A 15,029-nucleotide genomic window follows, 5' to 3' on the forward strand; every position below is an offset into this window, starting at 1 on the left:
TCTTGTGTAGGACAATTATGATAACGTATCTCTATGAGTCAGGCATCCTTTCGTCGATCCATACTGAAAGGATGAGCATTGTCACCTCACGAATCCCATACGGTGGAAAATATTCCAGCACTTTTGTGCCAATTCCGTCAAATGAAATCCCCCAGCGTTGTGGGCGGCACATACAGAGTTATATGTGGATTCTGCAGATGTGAAGGCAAACCTCATCGGTGACATTAGAACTCGTAGCGTTTTCTTTGTTGAAAACAAACTCTTCGAGTTCTCTTGTGGAATATCATCTAGAATCTGCGAAGAACTGGACGGTGGTTAGAGTCGAATGCTACGTCCCAAACAACTCAAGATTTCCAGATATCTGACTGAGGAATGTTCTTCGTCGGAAAGCAGTCGTGCTGAAGTTTTACAGCACACATCTATCGCTTCTGCTGCTCTTCTGATGTTAAAAGGATTGACCCTTGCCACGTAAGCTGGCAGCGTCAATGATTCCTCTTAAACATGGAAGGGATGATGACATCCGTCTGTTCACATAAGTCCACCAGACAGTTACCGTTATCCGATGTGCGCTGTGCTGGATAATAACATTTTCCTAACATTGGATTGTTTTCTAAGTCCCATCCTCGCATTCGCGTCTATTCCGACCATAACTAGATGCTGACTGGATATTTCAGACAACAGTTATTATAAAAGTATTACTATTGTTATTATTGTTGTTCTCAGCGATTTCTGTAGGTGTATGGCCACTTATGATCCAGAGTTTACGTCCTCTGCGATCCCGCAGTCGTACAAAGGCGCATTTGGGCAACGTAAAACAAATTCCTTTACCAAGTTGTTGCAGTCGTACAGCTATTGCGCAGCCTTCCATCTGCTTTTTATCAGCATACCCGCAGTAGGTAATGTAGTCTCCGATACTGATGACGCTCTGATGTGTGTCTCCTGTAGCGCAGCAAACGGCGCACAGGGATATTGTAGAAGCGCTTCGTTGGAGTCCACTCGACGGTATTCGGCAGTTCAGCGTAAATAAGTGAATGGTTGTTCCCAAAGATTCCATGCTCTCTTCAGCCAGTTGACCTTTGGCGATATGCTGGGTTACGGTACTTTTTGAAATGTATGACAATCTTCTTCAGGTTGTATACATAGCCCCGTACGTTCCCAATGCGTACATTCGATTGCCTGATTGCGTTTAGTGAAAGCAGATTAGTTTAGTGACGACCAAGTAGCAGTCAGACTTGCATACGCTATCCCAGTGGCTGTCGCACTTCAGAAAATGGCATGTGATTTATCACTAGAGGGAAGTTGTAAAAGCTCATTCCACTACGTACAAAACCTTTTTGTAGAGCGAGAAAATCTCTAGTAATGAAACACAACATTTCTCCATTTCGGGATTTACTCCTTGAATGTAATGTAATGTAAAAGTTGTAATGAGTTCAAGTTGTTGGAACAAGCGACTTTGGACCCGTTCAAACAATTGTGCATGATTGAATGATTCTAAACACTACATACATGAAATTCCTCTCTTTGTCGATTATTTCCCCAGAAATATGTTGCCTGCGTTGATTTGATTCATAAGTTGAATGTGTTTAACATATTTTATTCCAAAACAACTCGAGAGACATTCACGTTAACTATTTTTGTTGTTCTGACGAAAAGATCTCTGTTGTGCGCGTTGATTCCTTCTTCTTCTATTTCTGGATCTTTTGGACTTTTTGAGCGGTCTCCTTTGTTGCTCTCTTGCAAGTGGTCGCATTTTTAAGACCACTCGTTTTGGATGTGCCACTTTACGTTGAAATCCTTTGGTTTTGGTAAGTTTTCCTTGTTTCCACTGCTTCACTGATTTAACTTGAAATAACTTCTTTGGTGCGGGTTCGTTTCCCGACCACTGGCTTCCGCCGTCATAGGGATCAATTTGAGGTGGGATTTCCAAATTTGAAAACTTCGCTTTCACAACACGGTTTCCGTGCGATACACTTTTTGTAGACTCTGTTGTCATCTGCTCATTCCCTACCGTCTTTAGCAAAGACGCTCTAGATGGAATATCATTGAAAAGGTCCGCGAAAGGGGTGTCCGTTCCGGCAACTGCCGCCTTTGCCGTTGTTGTTGTAATTGCAGCGTCGGGGTTGATTCTTCTAGAGTGAATTTTTCTAACATCATCAGCAGCTACTGAGTCGCCGTCAGAATTTGAGATCTTCAGCTCAGTCTTTCTCAGGACTTCGTCTCTCTCAGTTACCAGTGAGTCCATAGAAAGAGTCGTCATAGGGGTAGTTGTAACTCCTGATGTAGTCACTGCCAGTACTTGTTTCGTTTTCTCCGAAGTTACTGTGGATAAAATTGGACTAACAGTTTCTGGGATCCTAGTAGGCAAGACCGAGTTGACTGACTGATTGGTGGTACTCACTTCTTCCGAAATGGTCCACTTATCAGTTCCCGGCGGTAATGTGGTAGTTTCGATATTTGTTGTTCCGTGGAAACTGCTTATGCTCATCCCAATTACTTCAGTAGCCATCGGTTCTGTGATTGTCTCATCCTTCACTTCAACATCGTCGTCGAAGTCACTCACTGTTTCTGGTGTCGGCATCGTCGTTGTCGCATTTAGGAATGAACCCACAATCTTGAATGGAGAGTTTGCAGCCTTTTTCTTATCAATTATATACTGGTCGCATAACAGATGAGTCATTCGAATACTGCTTTCATGTAGCGTCCACTTCCCGTCTCTGCACTTTATCTGGAATAGGGAATAGATAAGGATTTTAACGAAATTCCCCGAAATCAATTAAAGGCGGCGTATCGCGAAATTGGTAAAAGCGTATCACAGTGGGGAAACTTGATAGAAAACTGACTTTGGGGTGTTTATTATGAAATTGTTGTTTTTGTACGATTGAGCGGGACCACAATCATATTCGTAATCTACATCCCGAGCGCTATTGTTTCCATGAGGTTTCCACACTACGTCAATTTCGTGGTATGTACGCTGTCTTTAAGTGATGCGGTTGATCATAGGCCGCAGTTCATAAGATCCCTTTGTGAAATTCTAAAGCTCTTTGAGGAGTTGTAATTATTTTATTGTAAAAATAAAATCCTTTGCTTTTTGGAGAGAATAAAGTTGGATGGAATTTACGTAGGACACCTCCATCCGTGTTTTTCTTCATGCAAAATGTGGAGTGATTACCATTTTTTCAAAAAATTTCACTTGCAGGTTGTCTTTTTGATCGGTAACATCAAAAATGACAGTGAAAATGGCCCAGTGGGGAAATATCGCTGTTTTGCGAGCAACTGGAATGATCTTGCGTCTTTAAGGAATGATCTAACTATAATGTAGATGTGGTACTGTGAAACTCACTGTAGTGGTCAATTTGTCTACCCTGCCCTTGGCAAGATAGTCTGGATCAATGCCTATGTTAGTTGGTGAATCTGGAAAAAGCATCAAGTACAGGTCACCGCCAAGGTCGTCCTTAAGAAGAGAGATATATTCGGAAATTTCCAGGAAATAAATACCGTTACTAATGTAAAAAACAAACTTTTCATTAGGAACATACTAGTCTGAGACACGTGATGAAAGCGGTGTCTGAACAAGTCTGAACACTGACTGATGGCAGCTCACACCTCCACACATTTGGATTGTCAGTCCACAGCGTAATGTTGACAAGTGGATCACCGCACCAGTCTGAAACCCTGGGTTTAAAGGCAGGACATCACGAAATTGGGTGTGTTGAGATCTGTCCACGAACGAATGGAGATGAGGTCACGAATATGATAGCGATCGGGCTCAATTCGTCCTCACTATCCACAAGAACAGACTGGGAACAGCGTTGTCGCACCGGAACCCTCTGATTAAGAAGCACTAAATAATGTGGCACGTCTTCGAGAGCAGGTAAACGTGCCCGTATATGAGCGAGCGGACACTTGATGGGTTGTCGATGCTGCATCCAGCGCTCGCGGGGAGATGCGTATACTTGATTCCAGAGAGCTTGCACATCGTTTGACGCACGTAGGGTGATTTGGTGCGATGAAGCGGTTTTTCTATATAATTAGGGAGTATAGAGCGTGACCGCACTCATAATCGTAGACTACACTTTCAGCTCCATCTATTCGTGGAGTCAGCGCTCTCAATTCCGTGGCATGCTGTCTTCAAGTGTAAAAATTATAGGTCAAGATCAGTTGGATCAAATGATCTGGTATCCACATGGAACGGTGGGGCCCTTACTCTTCATCTCAGTTCGGTGGGAGCTGGCTAGGGTCCAACATCGAGTCAACCGTAATTGCACCAGTTTTGACCTGACTGTTGCGGTTGCAAACTTCGGAAATTAATGTACTGGAAGACTTCCTTTCGTTTTTGCATCAACACATTGACGACCATGCGCTTTCTAATTCTCGTTGCACATTGGACGTTATCATTGATCTCCTGCCTATGACTATCCCTAAATTCTGTAACCCCTTTCGGGTTATTTTCAGATGTAGGACACGAATATAACACACGAATATAACATTAATGCTTCGTAAATTTTAGATATAACGGGGTTTTCTTAGCATAAGTTTACAGGAGGATTCTAATTCAAAATAGAATCCTCAGAAAATGCCGGGAAGATTACCCAACAATTTCAAAAATGCTTTTCGTGCGACTCACACAATTTCGAAAATTGTTCGCATTCGTTTTTCAAGGTGAAAACTGCATTCAGATTCAAGTATTACGATATGACAGTGTTCCGTAGTCTGAATTCCGCAGCTTTCCGATTTGACAAGGCTAAGGTTACCTACGAGAAGCAGTTTTGTCTCTCTCACCATATAAATACCAACCGAGCACAGTTTTTTCTTTCGTTTTAGGATTTGATTTATATGTTGAGGGAATGCCATTTTCGCTCTCAGTGTATCAAATAACCTTGGAAGTAATCTTGGAGGAATCGGAAATAAAAAAGTAATTGAAAAATTGGATGAGCTCCCAACTCACCATGTACCACAGTCCTTTTGGATCACCTCTTCTTTCTACCATATAATACTGTATGAATGAGGTCATGTAAATACGTAATTACGTATTTATTCACGCGCCTAAATGCATGCGACCCATCCGTAGTTGGCATCGCATCCAATGTGTTAAAATGAGATTAAGGTCGCATGGTCTTGTTTTGATTGATAATTGTTTGAACATTGGAATTCTAAACACATACATTCAATGTCTACTGGATGGATGGAATATTTCCCAGGAAACATCTACCGAAGTGTACCGAGAACAGAAACTATATGCCCCAATTAAGGGTAGTGGTCACGTTGAATCTCACCTGGACACTCCTTGTTTGCATCGGAACGAGAAATAACTGAGAGTAGCGCGTAGAAGAACAGCATGTGTACGCTTTAATTATTGACATCCGTCCAATCGGCGCAGATAACCATCGCATCGAATCCTGCTTGTTCGAACCATGAGCTTCTTTTCATGCAGCTCACGAAACTGGTATGGAGCAGGATTAATCGGCTGCGTTATTTAGAACATCTGCTTTTGTACGGCTACTCCATTCCCAACTCATTTCTTCACAGCAAATTTTTATTACATCTCTATACCTCGTCCTACATCTCATTTTTTCATAGCAAGTGATGTTATTCAAAGGGCAAGACATGGGCTTCACTATGTGATATCCGTGCTTAGCAGTAATCTATATCTGGAGAGAATTTGCCCTACAAACGTGCTGTGTTAAATTTCCTGTGCGCGAAGAATGTAATACTTCATTTCTTAAGATGTATTTCTTATTTCTCCTCGTCTTTGTGGCTGTGTCGTCATCCCAAATCGAAACTTCTAGGAAATGTGGTTGGGACACCACAGGTCTTCCAGAGGTAAACATTTTCCTTTGCCGAAGACAATCCTAGAGTCTCTTAAATTTCTCCGCGGAAGTACAGCAAAAAAATTCGATGTTTAACTTTTACTTAATTACTCGTACGAGCAAAGCGACGTGGTGGTTGGCAGATTTAATTATTTCATTTAATGTGTTACTTTTATTTGTTCATTTATATGTTCCACGTTGTACATTATCGTATATCACTTACTTATTTTTGTACAGAGTTTTCCATTTTATTTTATTTATTCATTATTTATATTATTCATATTTATTATATTATTTATATATATTGTATTATTATATTATTTTTTATCTATTATATTATTCATATTTTTACTATATGTGTATATTTTAACCACAATATATTGCATTATACCAGATGTGTTGCAGGCCCTGTACTGCTATCAGGGTCACAGAGAACAATGTGGAAATCGAAGGAAATCATAGAAACGCTGTTAGTATATGAAATAATGGTGAAGTTCTGGAGATGCTTAGACGGCTGGAAAATGAACATTTCACTTCATTTCACTTCTCGTCACTTTACTTCTGATGCACATGTTATGTGAATGCATCTACTCCACGTTTCTTTCGTAATAAGACATTAGAAAACCCACGCAAGCAACCCAGATCCCGGAAATGAGGTACGCTTGCCTTACAGAGCTTCGTCCTCGGTGACGAACTAGGCGTACGCTCGCTGGCTTCCCGTCTATGAGCAGTTATTAACGCTACGCATAACTGTCAGCACTTTAAAGCTAAGTAATAAATGACTCTCCCGCTGGGAACTCTACCCTTTTTCCACCATGTTCAATTAGGCACGCACTGCGAAGTGTAGCTGGGATTTGTAGCCTTATGAAAGCGTTAACTTCCTGGATGCGCTGCCTAAAATATGAAGGGAACCCAAACGATACGATATTTGGAATCACTGTGAATTTTTAGGAGGAGAGTGGCACACACCAAAATCGGTCGCCTCAGCAGAGTGCTGAAATAATTGTAAGCGCTGCAACCTGTACCATATTTTTCATGCACCCTTGAACTTCTGTATGCTTCAGGAATGGAGAAGAGGTCAGGGTGTTATCGACGACCCAAGGATACGCGCGCACTGATCCTCAGTTATTGATGTTATAATACTCCTTTCTTCCTTCGGTTATGTGTGTAGTTGTAGGTATTTTAGTTGCCTCTCTAAGATTTGTTGGTTCTTGTGTGGAACAGTACATTAAACAACGCTTAGTTTGATATTCACTAGTACGTCGATCCATAAAATTTGCCGTTTGAAATTGTAGTCGTTTCTGCATCTTAACATATTAACAAAAAAAAAACCGTAGAATTTGTGAAATAAAGATTCTATAAGAGAAAATACTTAAAATATATGTATTTAAATATTAAGAAGTATGTATTTACGTTGTGTCATAAATACATCCCTTTTTTCACCCATTTAATGTGATTATGATTGTAGAGCCTGCTCTGCTAACCCTCTCATTAATCTCCAAGTCCTCTCTTCTTAAAACTTCGGCATTTGGAAGTGGAAGAAAACTTTTTTAAATCTTTAAGAACGCGGTGGTTTACCAACCCCACTAGTCGGTGAAACTGGTTAGTTGTTTCCCTTTTGAAGGTCTTGCGTGGTGTACTTGGAACAATTTCGAGGCTTGGCGAGGAGAGAGGAGGAGTTTGATGAGATATGTATGATATCAAAGACCTCGAACCATTTTCAGGCATTTGAAAAAGACGAGTTTGTCGAAACGTCAGGCCAATAAAAAAGTTTCACCTAAACCTCGTTGGAATAACAAGAAAACATAAACCCTCTCATTGTTTGACGTGGATTTTGTTCGAATATTCACTTCGAAATATCGTCGTCTGAAGTCTGAAGGGCGACCCCTCGATCTAGAGAACGGAATTTGACAAACCCATTTCTAAGCGTTCGGTTATGCGATCGGTTATGGCTCCATCACCCTACAGATTGCATATTTTTGAGCAGTGGCCGCAGCACAGTTACCTTGGTAAAATCCCCGGAGCATCAGATAGTATGTATTTTTCGATTGTCCATCTTCAAGGTGAACCAAGAAATTAAAAGTAACCTGCACAACACTAGGCTGCTGTATAAAGACTAACCGAAGCTCAGCCGACAACAAAAATCACTTGTTTCGGTAAGCAGCCGACCTCCTACCTACATCGGTTCTCATTCCATTGCGCCCGCAAGTCATTCTATAGCCCTGTTCAAGAACTGTTCCGTGATTCCTGAATGAAGTCCAACGCGTTAGCGCATCCAAGAGAGACCGATCCTTTGTTTATGCACAGGCAATAGACAATAAGGTGCAGTAGAACTGCGAGGTAGAGTATTAGCATGCAGTTGTGCGTTTACCATCGGTGAAGAAGAGTACGATATGTGCATTGCAAAAACACGACCGCTTGCGTATTGTAAACCACAATTTGATCAGTTTTTCAGAGAAATCACCTCGAGAGCAATCTTTCAGCATTGAATTCTTCCAATGCCTAGAGTATTCTCCTTCATCTGCACACTGATTTATTTTTTTTACATCTTTACAGAAATATTTTACGAAAATTCCAAATTTTCTCATTCATAGTCATGAGAGGTGCGTGGTTTCTTATGGTGTCTGACGCTGACCACCGAAATTGAGACATTTGCCTTCCTTAGTGATTTAACGTCTCAGAACAATTATTTCGTAGAATTTGATCATACCTTCACAATAACGCCAATTCACTGGATTTGAATAAATAGTTGATTAGTCTAGAGATGTGTAGAAACCACACGTGAAGTTACAAAACATTCACATGCATGCAAACGTAAAACGAAAGGAGCGTAGCGAATCTTTCGTTTTACGTTTGCAACTGCCAACTTTGTTTTATAATTTCACACGTGATTTCTACCACATCACTATACTAATCAATATGTATATTGTAAAAGTGTTTTACAGTAATTTTTGTGGTCGCTTAGTGTCATTAAACCATTAACTCCTTTCTAATTGAACGGAGCCAAAGTGAACAAAGATGTTAATGGCAGCATGACACAAAATTGAGTTTTGGGATCTCTCCACGAATAAATAGGGATAGAGGTGTAGTTAGCCGACCGGATCTCTGTACGACACACCTAATAACGTGCCGCGTCTGCGAGAACGCCAGCGAGTCGAAGAAATCAAGAGCATCAGGAGCCTTTCAACTGGTTTTCAACTGGTTCGCTCGGTTTTTGGGTTAAAAATCGGGCCGGAGTTTCACTTTTTAATGGAAAGGAAGAGTTGAAAATGCAGCTTCAAAAGAAAAACACTTAATATTATGATAACAACATTAACGAGTAAGAGCAAACTGCTGCAAATCCTATCTCACACCTCAGAGCAGCGCAGCGGTGGCCGTTGTCGTCGGGCAGCTATTGTGGCGAGAATTCGTCTCGGAAGGTTCAACCATGCCACAGAGATGTCTGGCTAGGAGCCACAATTCCGGTGCCAGGCTGCTAGCTTACTAGTGCGACAAGCCGACCGAGGACAACACCCCCGTTGCGTCATACTGCTAAAGTCTACTACGTGATCTTCAAAAGCTAGTGCATCGTACGGAAGCGACACTCATTGTTCTCCCCCGGCAATGTAACAAATATGAGAGGGCTACTGGCTAGAGGAAGGAGGCAAACGCACTGGATGTTGTTGGCGATGGCGGCCAAAGAAGTTAGTCCGCCATCGCCAACAACATCCAGTGCGTTTGGCAACACTTAACGATGGGACGAATACCGGAAGAAGCCGTGAACTGGCAGACCGTCTTACAAACCGAATTGCATGTGCTGTGTACAGGAGACTCGGTGGAAAGGCTCCAAGTCAAGGGAATCAGGCGTTGGCTACAAGCTCATCTACCACTGCACATCAAATCGCAATGGCATTGGTGTCATGTTGAACGAGGCGTTTTGGCGATGTGACGTTTGAGAGCGTCACAGCGGTGGATCGACTATCAGATCGCCTAACGGCTGCAAAAGCAGATACAGGAGAAGTGGAATTGCGAGTCGTCTCTGCCTATGCGCCACAGGTGGGCTGTAGTAAAGAAGAGAAGGCGTGCTTTTGGGAAGATCTGGAGCAGTATGTCCAATCCCTGGAAGGCGAAGAAGAACTTCTAATCGGAGGTGACTTCAATGGACCTGTCGGTTCTCGGAAAGACGGCATCGAGAGTTGTCATTGAGGATACGGCTATGGAGCTTGTAACCACGACTGGTTGCGAATCTTGGAGTATATTGTTGCAAGTGACTTGATCATTGCAGACACGCAGTATTGGAAAGGAAAATCGCATTCGATCACGTTCACGACTGCGTCGGCGTAACATCCAGAAATCTGTTTGTGTTGTTTGTGATCATTTGATCACAAACAACACAAACAGATTTCTGGATGTTACGCCGACGGGATCGCTGACTTCTGCAGGATTCAAAAGTCATCCCTACAGACCGTGTCGCTGCCCAACAGCATTTGCTCGTCATGAACTTAAAAATCTTCCGTCTAAGGGAGAGACATCCAAGGACTGAAGCACAGCGCATCAAATGGTGGAATCTAAAGGATCGAGAGGAGGTATTCTCCGCATCCGTGGCTCCGCCTACACTTCCCCACCCTACCCGTGGTGTGGAGGAAATGTGGTCTCCTACTTCCAGCGTCATGCGTACGCTTGACCGTGGAGAACAGTCTGGGAAAAACGACTCTAGGCAAGTTCAATATACACAAGGCTACATAGTTTTGGAACGAGCTGCAATTCGTGCTGAAGATTGTGGTGCCTAACGGCGAAGAGAGAGGCTAAGAACGCAGTCTCAGGGTATCGTTTAGTCAGAGCGCGTCACCGCTCAACGTTGGATATAGAACACAGCAAGATTGTTGAGGGAGCTGATGGCGCCGTTCTGCGTCGCTCTGGTCAAATCCTGGAGAGGTGGCGAGAGTACGACAATAGGTTGTGTAACGAGGAGTTTTGCCATCCCCTCCCCCATCCCAACTGTTTCACCAATTACTGCAGTCAAAGTCAGTGATGCCCTCTCAAAAATGAAGTCGAAGAGGGCAACCCGTCCTGATGACATACCTGCTGATGTCTTGAAGCTGCTAAGAGATCAAGGGTCCCTGTGGCCTGCAACTTCATTTAAGCAGATCCTTGCAGAAGGACGGAGTCCAAGTGTTGGCCAACTTCCGTGACCGTGGCTATCTGGAAAGGGAAATGAGAAATTGCTGACTCACTTCGTACAGGCCTACACGACTGCTGTGCCATACGATGAGGGTTTTTGAGCGTATCCTGAAAGCTCGTCTGAGGAAGATTTTCTTGATCTTGAGAAAGATTTTGAGCGGGTCCCACATGAGCTGTTATGGATGTCCATGAGGTCGCATAGAGTACCAAAAGACTATGTGTGGTGGACGAAGCTGCTTTGTGCCAAGCTTACCAACGTTGTACGGCGTGCTGCTGGAACAAGCAGGCCATTCCCTGTACAAGTAGGGGTTCATCAGGGAGGGTTCATCATTCTCACCCCTGCTGTTCATACTGTGCATGGGCACGATAATGAAAGGAATCTAGAAGCAGCATCCGTGGACCCTACTCTTTGCCCACGATGTCATGATCGCGTCGAAGTCTTGAGATGTCCTTCAAAAACAAGTACAGTCTTGGGAAAATCGGCTGCAGCAGCATGGATTGCGTCTCAATGTATCAAAAACTGAGTACATGGAGTGCGAACCAAGGATTGAAGATGGTTCAGTTCCTGTCGATGGCACCGAATTAAACAAAGTGGACTGTTTCAAGTACCTTGAATCCGAAGTGACTTCCACAGGCGACATTGATCAAGAATGTCGAGCTCGTGTTAATGCGACATGGGTGAAATGGAAAATGGCAACAGGCGTGCTGTGCGACAAGAAAGTCCCTGTTTGACTGAAGTCGAAGATCCACAGGACGGTTCTATGGTTGTGCGTCCTGTTGCGATCGTTCTATTGCGAATGCTGGACGAAAGCCTTAGAAAAAGTGTTGCACGCTATGGAGATGCGGATGTTGAGGTGATGGGTGTTAATAGGTGTAACGCTAGAAGACAAAGTATCGAACATCGACACTGGACGGTCCATCTTCGGCGTCGTCTCGATAAATAAAAAGATGAAGCGCGACTGAAATGGTTCGGTCACGTCTTGCAGCGAGAGGAAAATACTGCCAAAACCGCTCTGAAGCTCGATATTTCAGGCGTGAGGCCACACCGCAGACCAAGGATACGCTGGTTAGACTGTGTGAAGTTGAATATGATAGATGTGCGTTCGTGTACGGCTCATGCTCCAGATCGAACCAAATGGAAGACAGGAAGCAGAAAGGCGGACTCTACAACAACGAGGGACAAACGCTAGGAAGAAGAAGAGGCTAGCCCATGTGTCATTTCTATGTTTTTATCATCCCAGACAGCTCTGGTACCAGTTTATCGACCCCGAAGGGATGATTGGTTGGCGTTAAGGAGGGATCGAACATCCGATCAGTCATGCTGCAGCCAGAACGGAACCTCTTATCGACTGCGCAACACCGCCCATATAAATTTAAATATATAAACTTACCATATCAATAAAATTTCAGAAGCCATTTTTTATTTTCGCTGCATCTTCTTGTGTTTGCAACTCGCATAAACCCAAACGCACTGCCATTTTCTCAGCAGAGGTGCCTTGAACATATTCAATTTAGATTTGTTCTCTACATGACTATTTCAAGGTTGTTTTATAAAATATTCAAAGACATTTGTTTTTTTTTGTCGCTTCACAATCAAGGTATTCATGTTACAATCACTGTAACATGAATACCTCTTTTTTCTACCACAAAATAATCCAAAAATCAAGTTAGTGTCGGAACAAATTATAAGCCCGTCCTAGCAAAAGTGAACTAGCTGATTGAAATGAGACAACACGGTTTCTTCCGAACTTCTTCTAAGTAACTAGAAAGAATTGAGCGTGATTGCTTTCATATTCGTGAATTTCGCCTCTATCTCTATCTATTCCTGTGAAGGGCACCCTCCATTCGGTGGATTAGGAAGAGGTTTACTTCCTGTGATCCATAACATGTTCGCTCTTCTGACTCTTCTCGGAAACAGGAAGCCAATTCGGGTCAATGATATTTGAGACTCGGAAGGTCGTTCGAAACTATTTATGTAAGAACACATTGTGCACAGAAGCGCTGCTGAAGGACGATTCCCCGACTGTTCAAGGAGTCGGTAAGTTGGAGCTAGTCCCTTCTGTCTTTTCATTTTTGATGACAGCAGTGTTTTCCACGGCACAGAATTTAAGTTTAGCTGCGGGTTGGTAAATTCATATCTCGTCGAGTCAGACACTGATGTGTTGAGAATTCTCAAGGACTCTCTTCGCTCGTCAATCATGTCCAAAATCTCATTCATGTAACGTCTGGTGTGGTACTCTTTCTGTTCGGATGTCTTTTTTTCAGTTAACGCACGAATGTTTTTTTTTTAAATTGTGAGCCTCTTTGTGCAAAATCCGTCTTAGTATTTCTTTCAGATTAGAAACCTACTCCGTGAGACACTAAGCAACTGGAAGAGGATCTCACCGAACAATCTGATTCATTATTTTGATGTTGTGATCTTTAAGAGACCGTGGACGAGGATGCCGCGTTTTCCGTGCCATTTTGCTCTTCTTCGTAACGTTTGTGCTTACTGAAAAATCGGAATGTACTTGATAGTTGGGTTTCCCATCAGATATGAGATGAGAATTGTAAGATTAATTTATTTCGGAAGATTGAAAAGTTGAAACATATCTTCAGTTTCTTTTTTCTGACGGAAATATTGTTATTTTAAGAGCTTTTTCGCTTTAGCTCTTTTAAAACTTTTTCTGCCGTTCACATTTGTGAGAAACCATTATCACTGAACACCTTCCCAAAGTCATTTCGTAAGTCTCTCTGGCTGTTTTCTTCAATTTCTTCTCTCTTACATCATTCTACCTAAAAGCACTGTCGGTTAAAGACAGAGAAAATGGCGTGATCTCATGAACCGAGAATTTATTTAGTTCTTATGCAAGATAATCATTGTATCATTACCCCTACATTCCTTAGATGCATCAGTCTTCCCTTTTTTTTGCTGAAGATTCGATAAAAAAGGGCTCAAGAATAAAAACAAATTGGAAGTTATTTGGTGTCCCAAAAGCCCATTGCTCGTCCATCCAGCAAATATGTTCTCTTCTGTTGCCCATGATTTATCGTCGTTCACATCTCCGAGATGGTTCCCATCGTCACAACATTCGTTGCCTTACCCATTTTGCCTTCCACTTCTCACCGTTTTATCGAGGAAAGCCCCTCGCAGTTATCTTTTGGCTTTTTCATCGGCGCTGGGTCTTTCAGGTTCTTCACGCTACAAAATATATCTCCATCCGTCATCCATACAGCACAAACTACAACTGTTGATAGCAAATAGTCTTCGTTATGATAAAGGAAAAAAGTGAGCATAAGAAGAACAACACTGCCCCTTCTGATGAAATATATGAAACATTTAGCAGTTTGTGTATTCTCTGGAGAATGTTCATGAGTTTTCCTTTCCACATTAACTTTGCTCATTCTTTTTTGTCTTGAGCAATGGAAGAAGAGTGAAGAGATACTTGAGCATGCTGCAAAAGGAAATTCCAAGCAAATTCTTCTTCCACATTTAGATATTTCAATTTACACTTACCTCTCTCATCTAGCTAACCCTTTGTTGCTATTTAAATCCCTGATATCATTTTTGACTTTGTTCTATGCTGTGAGCGGTTGTTGAGTGTGTAATATAACAATAATGGTGATGGTACAGAATGAACCTTTTTACTGCATTGCTGAACATCTTCACTGGCTTCTTTTTGCAGAGTGTTTTTGTCAAACGTTCAGCAACCCGTCAAACGAACCTTTAGAGAGCTCTCTTTTTGCGTTCCAAGAACTTTTTGCATGTAATAGGAAATGAGCGAAACAGAAAGAAAGACTTGTAGAGTAAAATACACCTACCGAGGCCCGTCTTTCTTGTTACTACTCTCATTAATCTGTTAATTCACTTTCAAATTCCTAATATTTGTGGGAATCCAACTAGGCGGTTAGATTTGATCCGAAGAGTAGCTCTCCTTTCGAACTTTAGCATCGCCATAAATGGGGACAATCTTAGACGTAGCTTTGATAAACTCGTAAAAAGGAAAATTGTATTGTGCGAAGTTACACATGAGCGAAATAAATGAGGTACTAAAGTAAACAGAGAACGAACTGTTTACTCGT

The 15,029-nt window shown here is 42.3% G+C and overlaps 5 protein-coding genes across 8 annotated transcripts; 4 read left to right on the forward strand and 1 right to left on the reverse strand.

The window, feature by feature from the left end:
• Nucleotides 1-1,624: 1,624 nt before the first annotated feature.
• Nucleotides 1,625-5,011, reverse strand: RB195_026477 (uncharacterized protein; the record flags this gene model as incomplete). Of its 2 annotated transcripts, XM_064176922.1 has the most annotated exons (3): nucleotides 1,625-2,725; nucleotides 3,341-3,451; nucleotides 4,946-5,011. In XM_064176922.1, 3 exons carry the CDS (start codon nucleotides 5,009-5,011, stop codon nucleotides 1,625-1,627), a joined length of 1,278 nt encoding a protein of 425 aa, XP_064070931.1. The 2 variants fall into 2 exon arrangements, with proteins under 2 accessions (XP_064070931.1, XP_064070932.1); XM_064176923.1 differs by lacking the exons at nucleotides 3,341-3,451; nucleotides 4,946-5,011 and having other exon boundaries at nucleotides 1,625-2,677.
• Nucleotides 5,012-5,724: 713 nt separating this feature from the next.
• On the forward strand, nucleotides 5,725-6,925 carry RB195_026478 (uncharacterized protein; the record flags this gene model as incomplete). Its single annotated transcript, XM_064176924.1, has 3 exons — nucleotides 5,725-5,820; nucleotides 6,759-6,812; nucleotides 6,872-6,925. 3 exons carry the CDS (start codon nucleotides 5,725-5,727, stop codon nucleotides 6,923-6,925), a joined length of 204 nt encoding a protein of 67 aa, XP_064070933.1.
• Nucleotides 6,926-7,743: 818 nt separating this feature from the next.
• RB195_026479 (uncharacterized protein) lies at nucleotides 7,744-10,576 on the forward strand (the record flags this gene model as incomplete). The annotated part of the gene is made up of 4 exons (XM_064176926.1): nucleotides 7,744-7,840; nucleotides 9,520-9,701; nucleotides 9,744-9,957; nucleotides 10,251-10,576. The coding sequence occupies 4 exons, from the start codon at nucleotides 7,744-7,746 to the stop codon at nucleotides 10,574-10,576; spliced, it is 819 nt and encodes a 272-aa protein (XP_064070934.1).
• On the forward strand, nucleotides 10,283-10,576 carry RB195_026480 (uncharacterized protein; the record flags this gene model as incomplete). Its single annotated transcript, XM_064176927.1, has 1 exon — nucleotides 10,283-10,576. The coding sequence occupies one exon, from the start codon at nucleotides 10,283-10,285 to the stop codon at nucleotides 10,574-10,576; it is 294 nt and encodes a 97-aa protein (XP_064070935.1).
• Nucleotides 10,577-11,495: 919 nt separating this feature from the next.
• Nucleotides 11,496-12,174, forward strand: RB195_026481 (uncharacterized protein; the record flags this gene model as incomplete). Of its 3 annotated transcripts, XM_064176930.1 has the most annotated exons (3): nucleotides 11,496-11,645; nucleotides 11,720-11,838; nucleotides 12,000-12,174. In XM_064176930.1, the coding sequence occupies 3 exons, from the start codon at nucleotides 11,496-11,498 to the stop codon at nucleotides 12,172-12,174; spliced, it is 444 nt and encodes a 147-aa protein (XP_064070936.1). The 3 variants fall into 3 exon arrangements, with proteins under 3 accessions (XP_064070936.1, XP_064070937.1, XP_064070938.1); XM_064176929.1 differs by lacking the exon at nucleotides 11,496-11,645 and having other exon boundaries at nucleotides 11,729-11,838; XM_064176928.1 differs by lacking the exons at nucleotides 11,720-11,838; nucleotides 12,000-12,174 and having other exon boundaries at nucleotides 11,496-11,699.
• Between the last annotated feature and the right edge of the window lie 2,855 nt (nucleotides 12,175-15,029).

The sequence above is a fragment of the Necator americanus genome (assembly GCF_031761385.1).
Source record: "Necator americanus strain Aroian chromosome Unknown Necator_2022.05.29.01.07, whole genome shotgun sequence".
Classification (NCBI taxonomy): domain Eukaryota; kingdom Metazoa; phylum Nematoda; class Chromadorea; order Rhabditida; family Ancylostomatidae; genus Necator; species Necator americanus.